Source organism: Epinephelus lanceolatus, chromosome 23 (assembly GCF_041903045.1).
Source record: "Epinephelus lanceolatus isolate andai-2023 chromosome 23, ASM4190304v1, whole genome shotgun sequence".
Classification (NCBI taxonomy): domain Eukaryota; kingdom Metazoa; phylum Chordata; class Actinopteri; order Perciformes; family Serranidae; genus Epinephelus; species Epinephelus lanceolatus.
The window spans coordinates 17575883-17599420 of NC_135756.1; the positions used below are offsets into that span (position 1 = coordinate 17575883).

General features: G+C 41.9%; 1 protein-coding gene across 9 annotated transcripts in view; it reads left to right on the top strand.

Annotated features, from left to right (window-relative positions):
- LOC117249617 (ELKS/Rab6-interacting/CAST family member 1-like) overlaps positions 1–23538 on the top strand; it is a 216466-nt gene that overhangs the window by 50843 nt on the left and 142085 nt on the right. For 5 of the 9 annotated variants that reach the window (XR_013490432.1, XR_013490433.1, XM_078165427.1 and 2 more), the window contains exons 7-12: positions 2922–2996; positions 4812–4967; positions 9957–10124; positions 10692–10859; positions 17637–17774; positions 21257–21397. Coding sequence is in view for 6 of the 9 variants with exons in the window: in XM_078165427.1 (XP_078021553.1) it covers positions 2922–2996; positions 4812–4967; positions 9957–10124; positions 10692–10859; positions 17637–17774; positions 21257–21397 (846 nt within the window). In the remaining 3 variants the exon portion in view is untranslated. Of the gene's footprint in view, positions 1–2921; positions 2997–4811; positions 4968–7384; positions 7478–9956; positions 10125–10691; positions 10860–17636; positions 17775–21256; positions 21398–23538 lie in introns of all 9 variants that reach the window. The other 4 variants (XR_013490431.1, XM_078165426.1, XM_078165428.1 and 1 more) reach the window with 1 other exon arrangement.

The following is a 23538-nucleotide window of genomic DNA, read 5'->3' on the forward strand; positions in this document are numbered from 1 at the left end:
TGGCTGTATCAGTTCTTGATTTCACCTATAACACTCCCTAGGGAATGATTACCAAACAAGGGAACATCTGAGTGTGTGTGTGTGTATGAGAATGTGTATGGTCATATGTATTCATGGCATTTTAAAAGATATCCTTATACAAATGTATAATATCTTATGAATTGGTTCCATAATATCTTGCACATAACGAGAATCACTGTGACCTGCCTCCCTAAGCATAATCTCCATAAACAGTTATGTGTTTGTATGCCGAATCTGTAGATAATGGGACAACATTTCGGTATTAGAAGTGTTCCAGTTTGTGTATGTAGTCCCCGTATTTGACCAATCACGTCTGTGGGACAGGTAAACAGTCTGTGTGGAAAGGCTGAACACATTGGCTGAAATACAATCATGGAACCCATTGGATATGGTCTGACAGTGATTGAGCTTGTCTTCTTCTAAAATATTTTCCACATTCATATTAAGATATTTGTTTATTAGCCAAAATCTTTGCCTGGATATCTGCTCGCTACAGTGGGGATGCATTCAGCCCTGACAAAACATAGCGAAACCTTAATTACAACAGAAACAGTGGTGTGTTGAACACCCTGTGCGTCGCAGGCACACTGCCGTTTAATATGACAGGGTTTAATTCAGTTCAATGGAAAGATGGTTTTCAATAAAATGGCTTTTTTGACATGGGAAAACTTACGTTGACATTGCCAAATTAAGTGTGGAACTAAAACAAAAATTGTATGTACAATAAGTAAAGCTCTACCAGGAATTTGGTTTATAAAGATGTTGCTGCTGATTGGGTACACCTTTGACACACCCACCAAATGGGAGAAAACATACCTCAAAGCCCATTGCACACTGTTGCAAGCTATTTCAAGGAAAGATGTTGTTAAACCTGGAAAGTATAGCAAAACAGTGCAGACTGTTTTGACATTGAACATGCTCCAGATCTCCTGAAATAATGGCTGTTGTCCCCAGGGGCTCTGTCATCATCAATTTGATAGCCAATAGGCTCCAAGATTGCCCAACACAGACTTAGTCGCTCTTTATAGGTAAATGCTAGAACCGTAGTTACCAACTGGTGGGTCAAAGTTCAACAGTGGGTCGAGGGTCCACTCTGAATGGACGGCAAGTGACCCTTGAATGTGCCAAATTTGTAAAAAACACACTTTATTTTTAAATACAGTAAATTTCCACCACCGAGTTTTTACTTTGAAGTGCCGTTTCCTGCAGTAGAGTGAGTGACGAACAGACAGCTATTTGACAGAGATAGCAAACTAGCTTGATAACATGGCCAAACACAAGTATGACACTGAATTTATTAAACTGTTGGAACTCGAACTAACGACTAAAGGACAAATCTGGACCCCATGGACGATTGGGTAACCACTGTGCTAGAACGTACCCACCAATCAGAGATATTCATCTGGTTAGGTCCTAATATGCTGTGATCACATGCTGTGATTGGTGTGTCAAGGTCAGGGTCAGGGCAATGAGATTAGGGTTAAAACTAGCCAATCACAGCACAGTAGGGCAAGACTAGGCGAAACACTGTCATTCGTTGGGAATATTCTAGCATCTACCTTCTTCTTCCTGTGTGACCAGACTTCCTCCTTCACTCTCGTCATATGACACAGGACAGCTTGCAGCGCATACGTAACATGATCACAGCCTCACTGTATGACCAGTGAATGAGAAGTGCCTGACTAGCACCTGGAGCCACAGCACCCTACTGTCCTGTTCACATATGTGTGTTTAGTGGCTCCCGGCTCTTGCATCAGCTGCCTTTGTTGGCCTCTAAGTGTGTTTCCTCCAAAGAAAAGCAGTGATGCATACGCTGCTACGTCCTCCCCTCTGCTTTTTATTCCCTCCCTTTCTCGTACTCTTCCTCCCGGTCCTTTCACTCTCTTTTTGTGCCTTTTATATCCACCAGCACACTCCCCCTTCTTTCTACCCTCCCGTGCTCTCACTTCATTTGACCAGTGAGTTGTGATGTGGTAACCACAGTCAGACAGATAACATTTTGTTGCATGTAGCTTAGTAAATAAGGGTAGTTGAACTTTGGAGAATTTTTCGAGAATCTGGAGAATTTTAGGAGTAGAAATATAGTGTAGACTGACCAAATTCGTGCAGGGTTTTTTGTTAGGGATGATATGACTGTATGCAGCTGCAGATTAAAACTGGCACTCTGTAGCATTGGAAGACTGGATTTATTCATTTGAATGGAATTGTTTTGTTTAATTAGGACTCTTTTTTAGATTGGAGACCATTTTAGATTTCATTTGAACCTAAAGGCTTCATTAATTTAATTAGCATCATTTCAGGCTGTCAGATTCGATCATTCATTCGCATCTGAGGCTGAAACACTGTAAGCTTAGTTAGCAGCGTTCCTCACAGTTGGAAGGATGTGGGATGGACGGATCGACCCAAGGAGGCTAAAAGCCAGCGCCTCTACGAGAGGGAGACGTGTTATTCCCGCCTCCCCCTCCATCCCCATCTCCCCCTCATTCCCAGTTTCCCCCTCCATCCCTATCCCACCTCCTTTCCATGTGTCTCCCTCCTTTCAACCCTCACCTCCTTTCTCCCCCTCACGCCATCACCAACTGTGCTCCTCTCCCTCCTTCCCTGCACCTTCCCCTCGTTCCCATCGCCACCCTGTCCACCCCGTCGTCCTCCCCTCCTCCTGTCCTCCCCACTATCCCTCTTTTGTCGTCGCCTCCTCTGTCCATCCTTCCCTCCAGCACTCGCCGTCCTTCCCTGCTCCCGCTCCACAGCCTACACCAGCCATTCAGCCTTCCCTCCATCCCTCTCCGCCAGCCGCTGTCGCCTTCTGTCCCGGCCCGCGACCTTCTCCTCCCTCACTGTACCCCTCTGTGTCTCCCTCTCTGTCCTCCGCTGACCACCGTGGTGTCTGTGTCTCTCAGGAGCTGCACAGGAGATACGAAGCAGCTCCAGAATCAACGAAGACCAAGGCCTTGCAGACAGTCATCGAAATGAAGGTAAACATTCGTTGGTGATTAGTTCATGTAAATGTGTGTCTGTGCTTTGTATCAGAATCATCATAGTATGATGAATACATGGAAGCTTGTCTCAGAAATACAAAACTCGATGCAGAAGACTACGCACAAAGCTTCCTGTTGTGTCTAAATATCCTCACCAACGCTGTACTACACTGTGCATGCAGTACATACTGAACATATTGCATGTACTAAGTTCAAAGTTTGTCTACTGTAGAGCACAGACAAGTTGATTTCTCAACTGTTAAATGTCCCAAAATGTATCCATCACAATTTGGGAAATAAGAAATAAATAAAACAGATCAAATTCAAGGAATTTGTTTAAGATTACGATGGCGTATTAGTGCCAAATTCAGTCTCTCCAGAAAATTGTGATCTTGCGATTGCAATAATTGACGCAGATTCAAGCGTCTGCAATATTTGCGCCGATCGGAAGTCGTCGCGCATGCAATTTCCCGCAAAAAAACATATAAAAATGCCGCAATTTTTAGCTCAATTTCTGACAAAATTGGAAATTGCAAATTCAAGGGTTTGGGGCTGCAAATTCATGTTTTTTTGCCATGAGGTCCTGGAGGGACTGCAGATTGAAGAAAAAAATCTTGGATTTCAAGAATAAGTCATAATATTACAAGATTAAAGTTGTGATTTAATTTTGTTGCTATTTATACGATGTCACCAGACTTTCTGGTGTTAATCTGCGTCTTTTTTCTCATAATTATAGTATAGTATTAAAATAAAGTTTAATCACGTAGCATTACAACCTATTTCTCAGAAAATTCAGACTTTATTCCCATAATAAGGCAAGTTTTTTCTCTTAAAATTCTGCGAGTGCTGGGTAATTAATCAAAAATTAATCGAAACAGACATTGAGAACCTGTAACCCAACTAATCTTGCCCATGTCCGGAATTTTGTTGTTATTTTTTGACTTTCCACACTGTGTGTTTCTGTACTGTCCCCTTTAAAACGTATTACTGCGTGTGTAGTCACATGACACCCTGTCCGGTCTGTGACCTGGAGTTAACATAGTGTAGAACTCTCACACTGAGCCAACTGAGCAACTTAGGAGCTTGTACGAAAGAGAAATGTCGCGTGTGTCCTGTGGAAACATTTTGGCCGAACAGAAAGAAATCACATGAATACACTGCGGGCAAACCATTTCAGAATATCAAAATTCAATAAGCAACCATAAATAGTTCATATTTTTAGTTATTTTAAAGTCACAAAGATAAGATATGTACTCTTCAATTAGAAAAAATATCCCAGCTTTAATAGCCGAGCAAATTTACAGTGCAAAGCTTGTCAGTGAACAATTCTTAAAAGTCTCAGTTTTAATTGACCCTGCATAAATATGTCAATATGAGGTATTTGTGTAGATGTAGTGTCAAAAGATCATGAACAATCTGTTGCAAACATGCTTTTTGGAAATTTAAACACATCCTACAGCTATGTTTTTTTAGTGTGATTTTATTAAACAGTATTTTCAATATCCTGTATATACTGACATGCAAGAGCCACAAAAAGAGAAGAGGAGTTTCCTAACTCTGCCAAAACAGTTATCAAAGCTCCCACTATAACTCTAATTGCTCCCTCTGGTGGAGGCACCTCTGTTCCTTCAATCCCTCAATCTAGCTGATGTTGTCTTTAATATGGACTTTCTATGATCGACTTTCCAGCTCCACTTATCGTCAGAAAAACCAAAGGAATATATTTTATTATTTAGTAATATTAATGGTGCAGGTACAGTGAATCACACCTGGTCCTCTCCCTTCAACATGTGCATGTTGATGTCCTGCTAGGATGCAAAGATCAGCTCGATGGAGCGCGGCATAAGAGAGCTGGAGGAGGAGGTGAACATGCTCAAGTCCAACGGAGCTCTGAGCAGCGAGGAGAGGGAGGAGGAGATCAAACAGATGGAGGTCTACAGATCCCACTCCAAGTTCATGAAGAACAAGGTGACACAGTCACACACACATTTTCTGCTTTTCTTTTCATGTTTCGAAAGATTTCAGGATTTGGCTCACTGGAAAATAACTCGACTTCTTTACACTTGACGGATACAACTTTAGTGTCAGGAACAAAAAGGTTTCCTGCCGGAGCCACGCTCATTAAAACAAACCAGCACTTCTGTCATGTGGGGAGACGAGACAGTTCAGGAATTCAGTCGATGTTTTCTCTCTGTTTGCTTCTTGTGCTTGTTTGAGTTGAAATGTGTTTGTTTTTGTCTGCGCTGGGTTTCTGTGTGAGGAGGTAATTTACACCTCCTTTTTTACATTACCTTTTCTTTCTTTGATTTAAGCATTGTTAGCATTCTTAGACATTTATAGTAGAACACTAAATTTCCCACATCCAACATCCTCAGCTTTTGTCGCCTGAAATGAATTTAACACCAGGGGACTAAAACCAAAAACCTCCATGTAATTTGTTAGTGAAGAGAAACCGTGAACTAAGATAACTACTCACTGGTTCACATGTACAGTAGAATGGCTCACGTAAGTTTCCATCAATGGACATGTGACTGTGAAACAATATTTGGCCTGTTTGTGAGTGCACGAGGAAGCAACAGCAGCGATTGAGAGAAGTGTGTTCTGATAAGTATCCTTAACTTTTAGTTTAGATAAGGATTATAATATTTCATGTCTTTGTCAATTAAGTTAGATACCAAAAACATGATCTCCCAATTGATCGTATATACATCAATTACATAACTTTGGTTACGTTGAATTTCTGGAGAAAGCTTTTGTTTCTCACATGCCTTTGACTCTGTTTACAAACTTTCACACAACTCGTGCAGTATAAAATCTCGGTTATCCAGTCGCATGCTCAGCACTTCCCAAACAGACATCTCTTAATGAGGAGGAACTGAATGGAAAGTGAGACTTATCTAGGCTCTCTTTAAAGCCAGACTCCATCGTTAAAAACTGTAATTTTACCTCACTGAACACAGGAGCTGCTGGTCTACCACTGCCTTGATCATTTACTTTGTATGTGTTCCTGTGTGACTTTGGTGAAACCAATCTAAGGGTGCTTTCAGACCTAGAGTTGTCTTGCTTTGGTTGTATAATTGCCTAGAGTTGGTTCGTGTTCTCACGGCAGCATTTACAAGTGGACTAGATAAAATGCCTTGTGTGAGAAAGCTGCTCTTGATTGGTCAGAATTTCCATGCCGGAAAAATCCAGGAAGTAAACAAGACGTTGAAGAAGGGTACACTTGCAAGATAAATGTGACACTTTCTAACGTCACAATGGAGGGACAACTACGCAGGTTGATTTTAGCGCTGCTCATCGAGGACTATATTGCTGTCATTGTTCATTTTAGTCAAACCATACAGTTTGAAAACGAGGTGCGGCTCCAACTAGAAAACAATGTTTTGATGCATTGGATGTGCTGAATGTGCATATTAAGGCAGTACAGGAGGAGGCGCACATTAATAATCCTCCAGGACTGTAACATGCTCATGTTTAACCCAAACAATGTGTCATGTGACTGCAGCTGGTTCAGATCCAGGTCGGAACACGTTCTCACCACAAATGAACCAGACCAAGACCACCTCTTCAAGAAGGTCTCGGTCCAGTTGTTTTGGTGTGCGCCTGAGTGTGATTGCTGTGCTCACACCTGACCAAATGAACCACACTTAGGGGGCAAAATAACTTGAGTTCGACTGAACCGAACCAAACAGGGCAGGTGTGAAAGCACCCTAACCCTTCAAAACAGCAAAGTCACACAGTAACACAAACACATTAAATGTTGGAGGCAGTGGTAGACCAGCAGCTCCTGTGTTCAGTGAGGTAAAATTACTGTTTTTGTCATTGGAGTCTGGCTTTGAAGAGAGCATAGAGAAGAATTACTTCAAGTTCAGTTCCCTGTTGGAAATGGCTGTCTGTTTGGGAAGTACTGAGCACACGAAATTTTTCTGTTTTTGGACTCTTCGTTCACCGTGCTGGCATGTGAGAAATAGTTTTCTTCTTAAATTCAACCTAATACAGGATGAGTAATTGATATACAAATGATTTTTGGGGAGGTAAAGATCCCTGGAAACCTCACACAGTTAAGAAATTCAGGACTATCCATGAAAAACATAATTCTCACAGCATTATTCATTCCTAAAGACCCATTTCTTTAACAGGCTTGTATCATTTAGCAGCTTGTATGAAAACCTTAAGCCTGTTAGGTTTTCATATTTCACCTGATTCATGGTGCTAAAGTTTGACATAGCCATTAAAACTGCACCACTGACTGACTCACAGGATGTACAGTAGGTGGTTTTCATGCACTGTTTCAGCATGCGAGGTGTTTGTGTATGCCGTATGTGGTCAGCGAATGTGGCGGCTGATTGTGTTGCGGTCATGGTGACGCCCTCCTCTCCTGCCAGGTTGAGCAGCTGAAGGAAGAGCTCACTCACAGCCAGTCAGAGAAGGAGGAGCTAAGGCAGCGAGCCAATGAGCTTCAGCTGGAGGTGTCCGCAGTAAGAGACGCACCTCTGTCTGTTTGCGCTGTCACTTTTAGTTTCATTGCTTCTTGATCTCTTGCTCTTTCGTCTCCCAGGTTGACTGGTGAATGGCTGCTGCTTGAGTAGATCCCAGTAGAATCCCAGTAGTGTGTTCAGGCAGCATGAAACAACTTTAACTCTTACAACGCTGTGTGTGCTATTTGTTCATATAAACAGATGAGGAGGTCTTTGCTTCCCATTCTGTCTATGACCAATAATGTAATGTTTGTTTCAAGCCGTCTGAACTACAGTTACAGACTTCAAGCTGAGAGCCCAGCTGTGCTACAGCCTGCATATCTCTAACCTTCTTCTCTTTCTTCTTGCATGAGGTTTCTCTCAACTAGTGGCTTGGATTAGTTTGCGGAGTTTTTTATTTGACTAATTCTCCTGTGTGGTTTGGGTCCATTCTTTTTAGCTGTCATGTTAAATTCACTCCCAGTCAGCTCACTGAGATGCTAAAGGTCACTTGTAGACATTAAACTGTTTTTCCTTTTAATTATTTTGGGATAACTGAAAGAATCGACCCTGACCCTCTTGTACAGTACAACACAGTAGCTGGGGAGTACACCATATGTATAAATGGGTGTGTAATGCTGCACTGACTTTGATGTGTGTCTAATTTTTGTTTGCCTTCCAGGTGATAGATTAGAAAAATGGCTTGTTTTTCCTTTTACACAAAATGTCCTAAAACTGACACAGTGGCCCTTATAGAAGGCCACTCACGATTCATTGTACATTTCATTCAATTAATATAGATAAGGAGAGCTTACCGTAAAACTTCAATTAGTAGCCCAGGCTATTATTTGCTTAAATTACTGAAATCAATGGGTCTATATTAGGGACAGGCGTCTACTGTATATTTGAGGCAGGCCTTTAATTTCTTTCACACAAAACTGTTGCTGAGCAAAGATCGGGAAATATAATCAAATTCTTTATTTGATCGGTGAAGAGGGAGCTGAGCCAGAAGGCAAAGTTTTCGATTTACTGGTCCATCCACGTCCCAACCCTCACCTATGGTCATGAGCTCTGGATAGGGACCGAAAGAATGAGATTGCAGATACAAGCAGCCGAAATGAGTTTCCTCAGTGGGGTGGTTGGGCTGAGCCTTAAACATAGGGTGAGGAGCTCTGACGTCTGGAGGGAGCTCAGAGTAGAGACGCTGCTCCTTCCTGTCGAAAGGGGTCAGTTGAGGTGGTTCGGGCATCTGATCAGGATGCCTCCTGGGGCACACCCTGTCCCACTGGTAGGAGGCTCCAGGGCAGACCCAGAACACGCTGGAGGGATTACACATCTCATCTGGCCTTTTCTGTACTTTGAATGTAAATAAGGTGCCAGAGTGCATAGAAAAGCATCAAAAAGAGCTCTGGGCTGAGCCCCAAGTGGCTTCAAATTTCAGAAACACCTCTGTGTACACCTGACTTGTGTGAGGCTGCTAAAACTGGCTTTGCCTTCTGATAAAGATTAGTGAGAACAGCACAGTGAATGGTTAAATACGGGCATTTTTTTATTATATAAATTGATAAATACTATAGAATGGTCCAGGGATGACGTTTTTCTGTAGAGTGACACGGAAGTTAGTGTCACCCTGGTTCCCTCTTCAAAATGCCAATGGATTTTTTTCCATTGGATTTTGGATTATTGCAGAAAATAAGCTCTGTGCCAACCAAACGTTTATTATATGTTTTGTTCATTAAGATAATCTAATCTTCTTTATGATTTTTGAAGCCTAAATGCAATTGGCAGAAGTAAAAAGCTAACATTAGGCTATAAACGGTTGCATGATTTAACTTTGCCACCCCAATAATGCTGTAAAGCCGTGTTCGGTGTGATGACGTTCTGTAGTCTCATTTAGCCACTTGTTAGCAGCCACCCTTTTTAAGACACATAAACGCTTCAAAGTTCAGAAGTGAGATATTTATTGATGTATTTTATGTTGCAGAAGAAAACATGTAAGTCTCTCAAACTCTTAACCACAGACCTTAGTTCAGGCATCTAACCAAAAACCCATTGAAAAAACCTGTTGACTTTGAGACAAAGGAACATTCCTGGGCACTCTATTACTGCTTGTCTATTAATTGAACTCTGTAACTGTCATTAGAACCATAGATAGCAAATCACATCTCCAACGTCAAGAACCTCAAAGTATTTAGGTTGAATACCTAGAAGAACTGTGAGGGGGTTGGATTCAATAGGTTTTCCTAATATTTTAGTAAAAACACGTAGGTAGGGTAAGTACGTAGGTCTAGAAACCGGAGGGCTGGGACTTTTTCTAAACATTTTGACCTTTACATATAGCGTTCCACAATAAAGTTATGGCTAAAACCTTAACAAACACCTTAGAACGAGTGCTCACTTAGTAAAGCTCATTGTGGAATTCAGTAGATTTTAACAACATGTCATCTTCTCTAGTACCCACTCTAACTGGGTCTGTATGTCGTGTGTGTGTGTCACTCAGATGGAGCAGGTAAAGCAGGATCTGAGTCGTAAGGACAGCGAGCTGCTGGCGTTCAGGACCAAACTGGAGACTCTGAACAATCAGTTTTCTGACAGTAAACAACATGTGGACGTCCTGAAAGAGTCACTCACTGCCAAGGAACAGAGAGCCGCTATACTGCAGACTGAGGTACAGTTACTCTTCCACTAGGTTCAGACTTATTTCATTTATGTAGCACTATTCAGAGCTATATATAGAGACATAAAATTGCAGAGATGTGTGAAACAAGATTAACATAAAACAACTTTAAACACAGATTAAACTCAGGGAATCAGATAAAAATAGAAAGAGAGGTTAAACGCAATTAAAAGCCGGAGAATAAAAGTGGGTCTTAAGGTGCGTCTTCAAAGCTTCAACAGACTCAGTGTGTGTAATGGCCTCTGGCAAGCTGTTTCAAAGCTGAGGAGCTGTTCCAGAAAAAGCCCTGTCCCTGGGCTTTCTTCTCCAGGAACAGGGCACAGCAAATATGCCACGGTGGGTGGATGTTAGGGGTCTGGTGGTGCTGCAAAGGGGTGAGAAGTTCTGAGATATGTGTAGGTGCAAGACCATGGAGAGATTTTAAAGTGTATCCTAACATGAATTTGGAGCCAGTGTAAGTTGCTTCTGTATGTAATGGTACTATTACTTATCACATGGAAATTGATCATAGGTTGTATGTATTTGTTTCAACTGACTTTTTATTGTGTGTGTGTGCAGGTGGATGCACTGCGTCTCCGTTTAGAGGAAAAGGAATCCCTCCTGGCTAAAAAGAGTCAGCAGATCTCAGAGCTGACGGAGGAGAAGAGCACTCAGAATGGAGAGATCAGCGACCTCAAAGACATGCTGGACGTCAAGGAGCGCAAAGTGAATGTGCTGCAGAAGAAGGTAAGAAAACACAAGTATAAAGCCATTGTTGTGTACAGATTAAACAGTGTGAGCACCACTGTGATGTTATCTTAATTGGATTCATTGTTTGCAACATTTTAGCTCCAATAGGGGGCAGTATTTTTGCAGTTGCACGTACTGAAAGCAAGTGTCACTGCCACCGAAATCATAAAAATTAATCACTTATTACAATAGATGTAGTATGAGGGCATAGAGGTACAAAGTGTTTGAGGACATTCTGGCCTTCATGTGCAAAATGTCACTCAAATCAACACGTACTGACCAGGAAAAGACTCAAAATGACCACAAGAGATGCAAAGCAACTGCAGAGAAACAAAATAACTAAAAAAAACAAAACACCCACAAAGGCAAGGCAAGTTTATTAATGTAGCACATTTTGGCCAAAAGGCATTTCAAAGTGCTTTACATGAAACATTAAAAGCATTGAGACAAAGTGTACATTATAAAAGGACATTTAAATACAATTAAAAATGCCATGAAAGAGCCAGAGATTAGAAAACAAAAACAAGCAAAAATATACTAACACAGGTATAAAAAACAAGAATAGAAGTTACAGTGCAATGAAAGAAATGAATAAATGTTTTATTTAATAAAAGGCAGCGGCAAAAACAAAAGTCCTCAGTCTTAATTTAAAAGAAGTGAGAGTTGGTGCAGACCTGCAGTTTTATGGGAGTTTGTTCTAAATATGTGTTGCATAAAAACTAAACACCATGTTTAGTGTTGACTCTTGGGACACAAAGCAGACCTGTCCCAGGCGACCTGAGAGGTCTGGGTGGTTCATAAACCATTCAGAGCTTTATAAATCAACAGTAGTATGCTGAATTTGAATCTGAGAGACAGGAAGCCTGTTTGAAGACCTCAGAGCTGAGTGATGTGATCTACTTCCTTGGTCTCAGTGAGGACTTGTGTTGTGGCAGTTCAACTTAGGACCCAAATGCAAACACTACCAGGAATGGGGATGGGGACTGAAGGCTTGAGTGAAACGATGGCTGAGGTTGGCTTGGAATGGGGAAGCAGAGCAATCCAAATCCAGAGGCAGAAGACGAGACTGGACGTGGCTGGTGTTGTTGAAGCTAGTGTGGTGAACCTGAGAGACAGAACAAAGTGTGAACTGAGGTCCATGAGCATGTGTCAAGACGTATAATTTGGCCTTGACGTCTGTACCACAGAGGAGACTGAGCGACCTGGCAGACTGCAGTGGCTTGATTGTAGATGTGGTTCAGGTGTATAGACTCAGCAGCTGCTGGCACTCAGGAGAATTGGCAGGAGGAGGGAACCAGAAGGCCACGCCCAGCACACACACAGAGACGGACTGAAAATGAACATGAGACACTAAGAAGGGGAAAAAGGAAGCACAAGGGGGAGGCAAACCCTAACAACTAGAGCAGTTGCGTTCTCAATCAGCTGTCTGATCAATTTTTAGGGAGATCTGTAAAGACACTGTTACAGTTGTGAAGTCTACTGGAAAATTTTTCCAAATCCTGCTGGGACAGAAGGCCTTTTATCCATCATATTTTAATAAGGTGATAGGCTGACTTTGTATTGTCCTATTAAAATGTGTCATGGTATATGAATCGATTTAAGGTGGACTAAGGGGTAATAAAGAGACAGAAAATGGTAAAAAACAGAACACAAAGCAGAACAAAACATGCAAAGCCACCACAAAGTCTGTGAAGTTATTGCCCTAATTGAATGAAATGGAAAAATAATGGACAATAGACATGGAGACACTCTCCCATTGAAATCTGCATGTTGTCATGTGATACTACCACCACTAGATGGGGCTGTAAGACAGCGTGTGGCGTGGGAGCCGATGCAGACAGACAGCTGAGCAGGCAGACAGAAGGGCATGCAGACAGGCAGGTATACAGGCAGACAGAGTTACAGGTGCTCTCTGCATATTTTGGCCAATTTTCTGTGTGTGTGTGTGTGTGTGTGTGTGTGTGTGTGTGTGTGTGTGTGTGTGTGTGTGTGTGTGCATCTTTGTGGTGAAGCTGTCAGCTGGATGGATAGGCAGGAGTGACCCTCTGTCTCTGGCATACACACACACACACACACACACACACAATGAAGGGTAACAAAGGGTTTAGGGAATCTAGACATTAACATCTAACAAATTAAGTGTAAAAATGACCCAAAAGAATCCAGTGCACAGCCGAGATCTCCCGTTTAAAGCCTTTTGGTCTTTAGCTGTAAAAAATCCGACCTTTTCCCTCTTTCCCCCGCGTCCCTCCAGTTGTCCCTTACAGAAAAAATGGAGAGTGTGAGCAGATAATTGATAGAGACAATCAAGCAGACAGACATAAAGCAGGACAGGGAGGGGGAGGAGAGAGACAGAGTGTGTTTGAAATCAGATGCATACTAATGAGTTCCTCCTGTTCAATAAATGATGACCTCTGCTGTCTTCAAATAGAATACAGTCCAGTGTCTGAGAGGGAGACGGAGACACTGCTGACTCCTCCTTTATCTAATCTGCGCGCATTATTTCATAATTTCTTCCTCTCTTTGGAAAAACTAAAAATACCTCTCTTTCTTCTTCTCCGCTCCGTCCCCCCTGCTCGTGTTTTTACCTGTCATTATATGTTAGTCATGAAGGAAATTACCGTGAGTGCATAGAATTAATTCTTCTGATCCGCCATCATCCGCTTCTCTTTGTTGTTAAATGTAATTTTTTGACATAGATGAAGAGAAGCGTCAGCCACTTATTGTTTTGTTAACATATTCACGTTCATTATCACACACGATTTCGGGACTTAAATAGGACGAGACAGGCAAAGAGAGTGTGTGTGTGTGTGTGTGTGTGTGTGTGGGTTTGTAAATACTATGTATGTGTGTGAGCCAGGCATCCAGCAGTTGTCAGTTTCAGGAAGTGCAGACGGGATCAAAGAGTCTCTCTGCCTCTCAATGTCAAGTGTGTGTGTGTGTGTGTGTGTGTGTGTGTGTGTGTGAGAGGGAGAGGAGGAGGTGTCAGTCAAGCTGTCAGGTGAGCAGTTGATTAATGAGGCGCTGGAAGTGTTTTACTGTACGAACACACACACCCACGATCTCTGCGGTACTGTAAATGTGTGCGTCTCACCTGCAGTGGAGTCAAAGGTTGCATACCAATCCGACTCTATGTTTTTTTGTGATGGCTTGTCAGTCGCTTGATTTCCTTTCTCTCCGGCAAAGCAAAAGAAAGAGACACAGGAGGAAAGGGTGGCTGAAACGCAGTCATTTTACCACCCAAGCTCGCCCCTTCTTAACACCACATTACATAAGCTTTCCATCCCTCTCTTTTCTCCTCAATTTGTTATTTCTGTGCTGCTCAACCTTTTGTTCCATCCATTTTTTAATGAATACCACGAAGTTGACACAGCTCCTTATCTCCGTCTGTGATCTCACGCACACATACACACACACACTCGCTGTGGGCTCAGGGAAGGAGCGAGCGCTTCGGTTATTTCTGCTGATTTTGTGTTTTAATAGAAAATTAATCTGCTACCAAATCACTGTGAGAGGAAACAGGAGGAGGCAGGGAGAAAGAGGTGGAGGTGAGGAGAGTGTGTATTTGGAGTGAGGGTTAAAGGTAACAGAAGCACAGCACCTCTCAGTAGGGCTCACGAGAATCTGGTGTTACGATACGTATCGGGATACAGGGGTTACGAGTGAATATATTGCGATATACTGCGATACTCAAAAATGTAGGGTTCTTCCTATTTCATAGAGTCAAATGACTGAAGATAGATTGCAGCACTGAAGGATCTGGTGGTCGAGGGTTTAAACACAGCACAAAATGAATCTCTGCTACGTTAGGATTGGCCAGTCTGCATTGGGGGGCGGGACTTCGCGAAGAGTCAGTTGACACAGTATCACAAAACATGATATCGTGATACTCAAGTGCATCGATATTTTCTTACACCGCTACCTCTCAGCCTTTTTCATGTTTTGAAAGTCTCCAGATGAGTCATATTCGAGCCCATGTGCAAGCGTTAAAGGGTTTTTTTGGGGGGATTTTTTCCTTATCCGCTGCGAGGGTCATAAGGACAGAGGGATGTCATATGCTGTAAAGCCCTGTGAGGCAAATTATGATTTGTGATATTGGGCTTTATAAATAAAATTGATTGATTGATTGATTGAGTGTTGTAAGCAGGGAGTTGCGTTTGTTTTTGACCCGGAGAGTCATGTGCTTTGAAATCAGTGCGAGAGGAGACAGGAGAGAAACAGAGGGAATGTGGGAGGTGTCTATTTTTATTGGCTGTCAGAGAGACTCACATATTCCTATGGGTCTGAAAGGGGTAATTTCACTCGTTAGGTGAATCATGGATTCCGTGGAGTTGTCAAATGTGAAGCTGACCTAGGTTATATGTCATAAGCAATGAGCATCAAAGCGGCCTGAAAATCCAATCAAGTGAAATAATTTTATAATTTTTCATCATGAAGAGGAAAAATAACGCCCGCACACTCACACATAGACTGGGTGTGCAGGCGTCATTTTTATGTTCATGTAGGCTGTTTTTTGATAGCCTTGCACCTACGTGATGTGCATGTGCTGTCCCTTAACATATGTATATATATATATATATATATATATATATATATATATATATTAAAGTCACTAACAAACATTTGAATTTGAATAATATAATTATTTTATTAGATTTTCAGATTTGTTTCACTTTCCTGTTTAGTTAAAGATATACTTTGCTAGATTTTCCTGAAATACTTAAAAGACTCACATAGTAACTCCTCTCACTCATCTCTTATGACCCACCGGAAGTGTGCAGCAGTGCATTTTTCTGTAGAGACTCTGCCTTCTGCCTGTGTTTTCTTATTGTCCTCTTTTGTCTATTTTTTATGTTAAGGATGTTCATGGGTGTGTGTCCCTACAGCGCTCAGGTGAGGTCGGGGCTTTATAAAAAGGTAGCAACCGGTAGCAACCAGGTGCCAGACTGTTAGCAACAGGCATCTAAGAGACACAGCGCCCATAAAACATAATTTAAAGGTACTAGTCCATACCCATTGAGTACAGCATACCATACCATGACTTAGTCATACCAAACATTTGAAAAAAAAACAACATTGGGCCACAGGGGGAGCCACAGCAATCGGTCGCATTTTAGCCATTTTTAAGCATTTTTCTGTTGTTATAGCGCCACCCAGTTGCCAATTAGAGTTAAATTTCTCCAGTCACCTTGAGGCGTCCTGTTCTACATATCTACCAAATTTAGTAAAAATCGATATGGCGGTTAGGCCTAGATAAGAAATTAGCTCTCTAGCACCCCCATTTTGTTTGATGGGGTCAATAATGGAGGGGTCCACTCAGATTATGTGTGGTCATATGCCTACAAAGTTGCGTGGTGATCGGTGAAACCCCTGAGATGTTATACACCTTTATGTGATGAGCCACGCCCTCCGCAATATTCATTGCCTTATAGAAGCTCAGTTTTAGTAAGTTTTCCAACTTTTGCCAAGAGGGAACTTTAGATATTGGTCCCTAGATTATGTTCACCGAGTTTCATGCAAATCTGTCAAACTTCCTAGGAAGAGATCGATTTTAAGTGTTTTTCAAAAAAATCAAAATGGCGGAAAATCTGTATAACCGGAAGTTAAGGTTTCTTGAGGCAAATTTGTTCCTCATGAGGAGAGGCATCTCTGTGCAAAGTTTCATGTCTCTACCACATACGGGGCATGAGATATGCCCATTCAAAGTTTGCAATTTCAGTCGGTTGCTATAGTGCCCCCCTTTGGCCAATTGATGTAATATTGCTTCATTCGCATCCTCCCATGACCCTCTACCACTGTGCCAAATTTCACATGGATTGACCAAGTCAGTGAGGAGAAAAACGTGGAACAGACACACACACACAGACAGAGTTTTCGTCATTATATAGTAAGATACTGTGGAGGAATTGTCGGTTACTGTTTGCAAACTCATTTAAACTTGGTCCCTCCCCCCTACACTGTTTGTATGTACATAACAAGCTACTTTATTTTGTAGGAATGTTACATTTGTCTAAATAGAAATTCCGATACTTTAGAAAGCTAACTAAGCTAACCGCTGGCATCTACTTGTCCAGCAGAAAACAGGCCAACAGGCCTCTTCTTCAGTGCTCGCCAGCAAAAGTAAAAGATAAAGCAACCCCGGCTTTGTCTGCTTGGTGTTTTGCCTTGCTATATTTGCAGTTTTTCGGCACTGTGTCTCTGATTTTTGTAGCCTCCTCTTGGACACGTGCGGCTTACGTTCTGGTACCTGGTGGCTTTCTTTTTATTAAGTGACCTCAACAGAAAGCTGTACCCATAACGTCCTGAACATAGCAAAATAGGAAAAAAATTAGTAAATACAGGCAGAGGGCAGAGTGTCTGCCGATGAATACACTGCCACATACTTCTAGTGATGAATGAGAGGGATTACTTTTGTATAAGTATGTACATCTTTAAAATTAAGTATAGTTTAGTGGACTTTATAGCTGTTTTTTGTTTTTTATATGCTGCCGTTTTGAATCTTTGAGTCTTACTCACATATATTTGTTGCTGTTTATAGTTCTTATTAAAGCTAATTCAATTTAAGTGTTAATTGCCGTTATATTTGCTGTTCGTCTGCAGAAACTCATTATTGTCCGGGCTCTTGTTACAAGCAGTTACCACAGTGCTTTACTTTGGCAGAGTGAGAGAGCCGATTCACTTACTGCCATAATACCATTCCTCACTAAATAAATGAGTTGTGCATCAAAAACAACAACTATTTATGAGTTCTTGTCTCCTTTTCTTTCTGTGCAGATAGAGAACCTCCAGGATCAGCTGAGGGATAAAGAGAAACAGCTGGGCGGCCTGAAAGACAGAGTCAAGTCTTTACAGACAGACACCTCCAACACCGACACAGCACTGGGAACACTGGAGGAGGCTCTGGCTGAGAAGGTACACACACACACACACACACACACATACACACATACACACACATAACGGTGGTCAACCTCAGGTCAGCTCCAGAGCAAGGTTACATTAATAAAACCACTATGAGCAAAACAGCCGACCACCCACACCATGACCAAATGACTCTGGATAAATGGAAATGAACCAATAATCACATTGGCTGTTTCATTATTAAATCATTCACAGCCTGCGTTCATAAAAGATTAAGACCCATCCAGCGCGCGTGCACGTCTCGCACCGATGGGTGCAGAACAAACAAGCACACGGTCACTGTTTTGGTGAACATTGAGGTGCCACAGCCATAAAACAGCCCTGAACCACCTGAGCATGGGAATGAAACCCTCAACCGCCCCTTTGATGATCTGTTATTGTGCACTCAGGACCTGACCCTGATTCTGGGAAACCGACCAGTGACACTTACACCAGCGCACCGCTTCAAAGTGTTTGATGAGGATATATTTTTGTACTGTAATGCGCGATTTTGTTACCGACTCCATCGCCTTCGCACGCACGCACACACAGGAAACGGGGCTATTAATTGTCCAGTGACTAATATTCAGGGTGTCAGCTAGATGTGTGAGTGTTGGCAGGCAGAGGTGGCCGACGACTTAAAATGACTTTCACAAGGTTTTCTTTTCTCCGTCTTCATTGTTTTGGTGCCCTTGGATATCTGTCCTTTCTTCCTGTCTGTTTTTTTTTTTTTTTTTCATTTTTCCATCCACCTCTTGCTGTTTTTTATGTCATTACTCCCTCTCTCTGTCACACACACATTGTTCTACACCGTGTTATGTTTCAAAGCAGAACAGGAATAAGTTTTGTTAACTTTTTTTTTACCCTGTGTTAAGTTTTATTTCATGCTTGTAGTTTCGTCTTCGCAAACAGTATAGATAATCCTAATATCTGTTTTAATTAGGGATGGGCAACACAAGCAAAAACGAAAATCGTGGCAAGTATTCGACAATTTTTCGAATAATTGCCCGCCCCCCCGAGCCACGCACACAGAGATCCATTCATCTTTAAAGGCCCGAACATACTTGGCCAGAACGGACTCCACGGAGGTCCGCGCGGACTCAAAGCGGACGTCCGCAAGCCCTGTGCGTGCACACCAGTGACTGCTCGGCATGTATTTTTCACATCGCGGGGATTTTTCACAGACATTTTTACAGGAAACTACAACGCGTAAGTGCGCTCAACTATGAAAGCCCGAATGACTGCGGACATACCTCACGGAATAGTAGTCTCTGCATGTTTCTCCTGTTTGTAGAAGAGCATCTCACACCGCTGTAGCAAACCTAGACTGCCCTCGTGCGGTTAGGAGCTGAATTACATGTCAAATAAAGGGGGGGAAATAAGACGGCGAATAGTAATAGTCGCATTAAAAAATCGATTTTTCAAAAATAAAACGACTATTCGAAAATCGAAAATCGTGACCCATCCCTAGTTTTAATGTCTGGATGATGCATTCAAGCCCCTAACCCTGTCTTTAACCATCAAAACTACATCCCGAAACCTTTTCCCAATCTTAATCTTAAGGGGACAGTTCACCCCAAAATCACAAACAGATATTTGTTCATTTATCTGTAGTGCTAATTTTCAGTCTAGATTGTTTTGGTATTAGTTGTCAAGTGTTGGGAGATATCGGTCGTAGAGATGTCTTCCTTCTCGTTTAACATAATGTAACTAGGTGTCTTTCCAGAAATCATGACCCGGTTACTCAACATAATCCACAGACCTTGTTGTGAGCAGTTTCATGTAGGAGCTATTTTCTTTCTACCAAACTACACCCACTAACCATATCACCACGCAGAAGGAAGCTTGCATCTAATGCTAGCTCACCTAGCACCACTGAGCTAGCTAACATTACAGCTCAGCTGAGGAGGACGCCATTAATGTTTACATCTTGTGCTGCTGTGACCATGAGACTCTCGTCCATTAACTTTATTTATATAGCACCTTTCATACAAACATGCAGCCCAAAGTGCTCCACATGGCAAAATTAGAATGACACAGACACAAGACAATGAAATATTAAAAAAGCAAACCAACCAAAACAGAAAAAAAAATAATTAAACAGATGAACAAAACTCCATAGAGATAGATAAAATAGAATAAAATGAACAGGAGAGATAAAAGAAGGTAAAAATCAGTGGTTGAAACTTAAAAATCACTCACTGAACTGATACACGGCTGAACGATTCATGATTCAGTTCAGTTCACGGCTTCCAGGAGTGCTGAGTCTCATTACTGGCCAGTCTTACATTTTAAGTTTGTTTATCTGGAAACTAAGTCTGTTAAAGCAATGGGGAGGTGTGTGATTGTGTTCATGTGGCTTGACTCCTGGCTACATTTAGCCGATAGCTTTGAGAAAACAGTCCCTATGAAAGTGTATCGCTGAGAAGAAATGATTTGAATCACTCAGGGATCGGGGTTACGTCATTCACCAAGTGATTTGTCATGCGGGAGGCAGTCCCTCCCTGCACCCTGGCTGCCTTGCGACTCATGAGTGATTCATTGTCCGCATGGACCGAATCGGCAGTTCCACTCCCGGCCTGCATGCTCGCTGCTGAGCTCAACTAAACTGAGAAATGAACAAATCAGTTCCGGAAGTGATTCAGTTCAGTACGTTCGCTCAACAGATTTGTTCTTTTGAACGATTCGTTCACGAACGACACAACACTAATTGGTACCATCCTCTCGAATGTCTGGCTTAATCACTTGCCTGGGTCCAGACTTTTGAATCCGTCCACTCCACTGAGTTAACTGAGGATAGAAACTACAAATCTTCAATTACAAATCTGCCTGATATCAGGCAGTTATATCATTTTACAGTACAGCAAATATATTCAGGTTTAAGACAGATGTTTGGATATGATAATCAATTTGAAGATGTTAGCTTGAGCTCTGGGATATTGTGATGGCCAACAGACCCAACAATTAATCAATTAGTTAAGGAAATAATTGATATTAGCTGTAACCCTAAACCAAGTCTTAACCCTGAAACAGCTTTTTAAAGACGTGAGGTCGAACAAAAAATATCCTCACTTTCCAAAAAAAATTGTTTTCACTCTCCAGTCCTCACTAAGATGGGACTCCAGCACAGGGACACACAGCACAGCCAGGTTACACTCTCTGGGCTTTTTGTGGTCCTTTCGTGTGTGTGAACTTTTATACTTTTGCTTGCACTGGCCGCTGCGTTGTTCTATAGCTGGAGAGTGTCTATAGTGTTTTAGTAGTTGTGAATATTACATCTTTTGCCAGAACATATTACGTGTCTAAAATCACTGCTGGCTGTTAGATCCTGTCAGAGCTGCCATGTACATAAAGTTTAATGCGACTGTTATTAGTATAGAAACTTGATATTGAGTGACTGTGAATAACTCTTGGAGCGTTGACTACCTCTCTCTCCCCTCTTCTTTCCCTCTCTTGACTCTCTCTTTTCTCTCATCCTCCTCCTTCATGTCCAGGAGCGAATCATCGAGCGGTTGAAGGAGCAGCGGGAGAGAGAGGAGAAAGAAAAAGGGGATGAGATGGAGTCCAGCAAGAAGGAGCTGAAGGAGTTGAGGGAGAAAGTCTCCCAGCTGCAGGCTGACTTGGCTGACCGTGAGGTAGAAGACACACAAACACACTCATGCGTATCTATGCTATAAGTCAGAAAAACACACTCTCCATGCGCCTGTCGAGGAGACGTGATTGATCTATCACTGTAGAACAGACCTCAGATCCTCCCAAGGTCCTCGTGCTGAAGGACAACAACGATAAAACAGTCACATTTCCTTGACAACGATATGCTTCACAACCAATGAAAACAGTGATTGGAGCTGAATTCTTCTTGCTTCGACCTCTGTGATTCATGCAGAATGCCACAGCTGAGGCTCAGACGGAGAGACAGATGACGACATAGAATTTTTCAGCACTGTCTTTGCTTTAGTCATCCTGCAGTGGCTGGACAGCACAGTAGGAACGTTATGATTAATGATGATGATGTGAAATTTGGCAAAACAATGTATTTTAACACAAGTATCCCTTTGGGAGGCACGAGCAGGTGTAAGCCTGGTGTTTAGATGTCAGTCTTCTTATAATAAGAGTGTCCAGTCCTAGGATCTATTCGAAGATAAAACAGTGCCAAATGTAGAAAAAAACCGAACCAAACAATAAACAAATTAAGCTAAATACAATTTTATGAATCTTAAGCCAACACAAGAAAGGAAAATGCATGTACTGATGTATAAAAATAACTACTGTTATAATTAATGCTCCAGTTTTTTCATTACCAAGACAGACAAGAAATTAGCCTGCCATCAAAAAATGCCTCTGGACGCATATTGTATAGACTTACAGCCAATCAGAGCAATAAAACATATGTAATAGCACTGAACGATGGACGGATGTAAACAGCCTAGAGTGTGCATAGATGAGCTGTGGTGGTGTCGCATCAACATGTCTGTGAATGTGTGTTGCCGTTTTTGCCATCAGAGTTTGAAAATAGTAGTTCAACAGAAAATTCCACATCAACTGCAGCGTTTGTTGTTTCCTCAATGCCGCTCCTTTTTACTGAGCTGGGTTTATGTTTTTTGTAGTGCGCACAAGCCAAAAATGTTGTCATCATATGTTTTGCATTAAGTGCAAATTAAGGTTGAGCTGAATACTCGGATAATGTACTTTTTACGAGTGTCATTATCTGTACTTGTGTTTAAGGAAAATCCTCATTTAGGTAGCAGTGTTTAATCTATTACTCTTGTGATAAAATAGGATCTGAAGCTCAATTCTGGGGCTGTTCTGTAAATAGTTTTCTCACAGGTAATAAACTTCTGATTAATCCATATAATTTTCAGGCTTTCATGTAAAGACAGACTCACAGACTCACAGTACACACACTAAGAGTATGTCTTCAGTTAAGTCGAGAGAAACAGCTATGTTGTGGCGTCACAAAACTGGAAAATGTGTTTTCAGGTGCACTTTATCTTCTACATCTTAAATGAGTAGTTTGACAGATGACTTCATTTTTTTATGGATTAAACAAACCAGCTAGCTTTAGAGGTGCTGGTCGTCAGATTACTTTTGTGCATTTGGACCGAGCAATGGTAGCTGTTTCCCCCATGTGGCAAGTCTTTATGCTAAGCTAAGATAAGGGTGTAGTCATTAGAGTGGTATTGACGTCCTCTTTAAAACTCTCAGCAAGAAAGAGATTTCCCAACACAGTAAAACTCTTCCTTTAAAATGGGAAGTAAATGCCAAAAGCACACATGATCGAGTGAAAAGTCCCTTTCATGCCTTTTTTTGAGATGGACTCTTCAGCTAATTTTAGAGGGAATGTGGGGTCATAAAACCTGTAACAGTCCCATTTTATAATTTGAGATATACATGGGAAAACTCACGGGGAAAACAAGCATTCCTTTCTACACTGCTAAATGCTGATGTGGGGTTTGTCTGACAACAGCAATATATATATGTACCTAAATATAATCAGAGTAAGCAGCAAGGTTTCTCCGACCAAAGCCCAGTCAAACATGATGATCCGTAGTCTGGAGTTGGTATTGTCAGTCAAGGGTAAAATTACACGTCTGAGTGTCTCCCCTTTCTGGTCCCGTCGGTTTCTGTTTCACTGGCCCTACCAAAAGAGGAAAAGACCAGAAAAGAAAGGCAGAGAGACTTCACGGATGGAGGGATTGAGCTGGAAGAGTGAGAAAAGAGACAGGTCATGGGAAAGGGTTTTGAGGAAGAAGGGGCAGAGTCATCACACCACTGT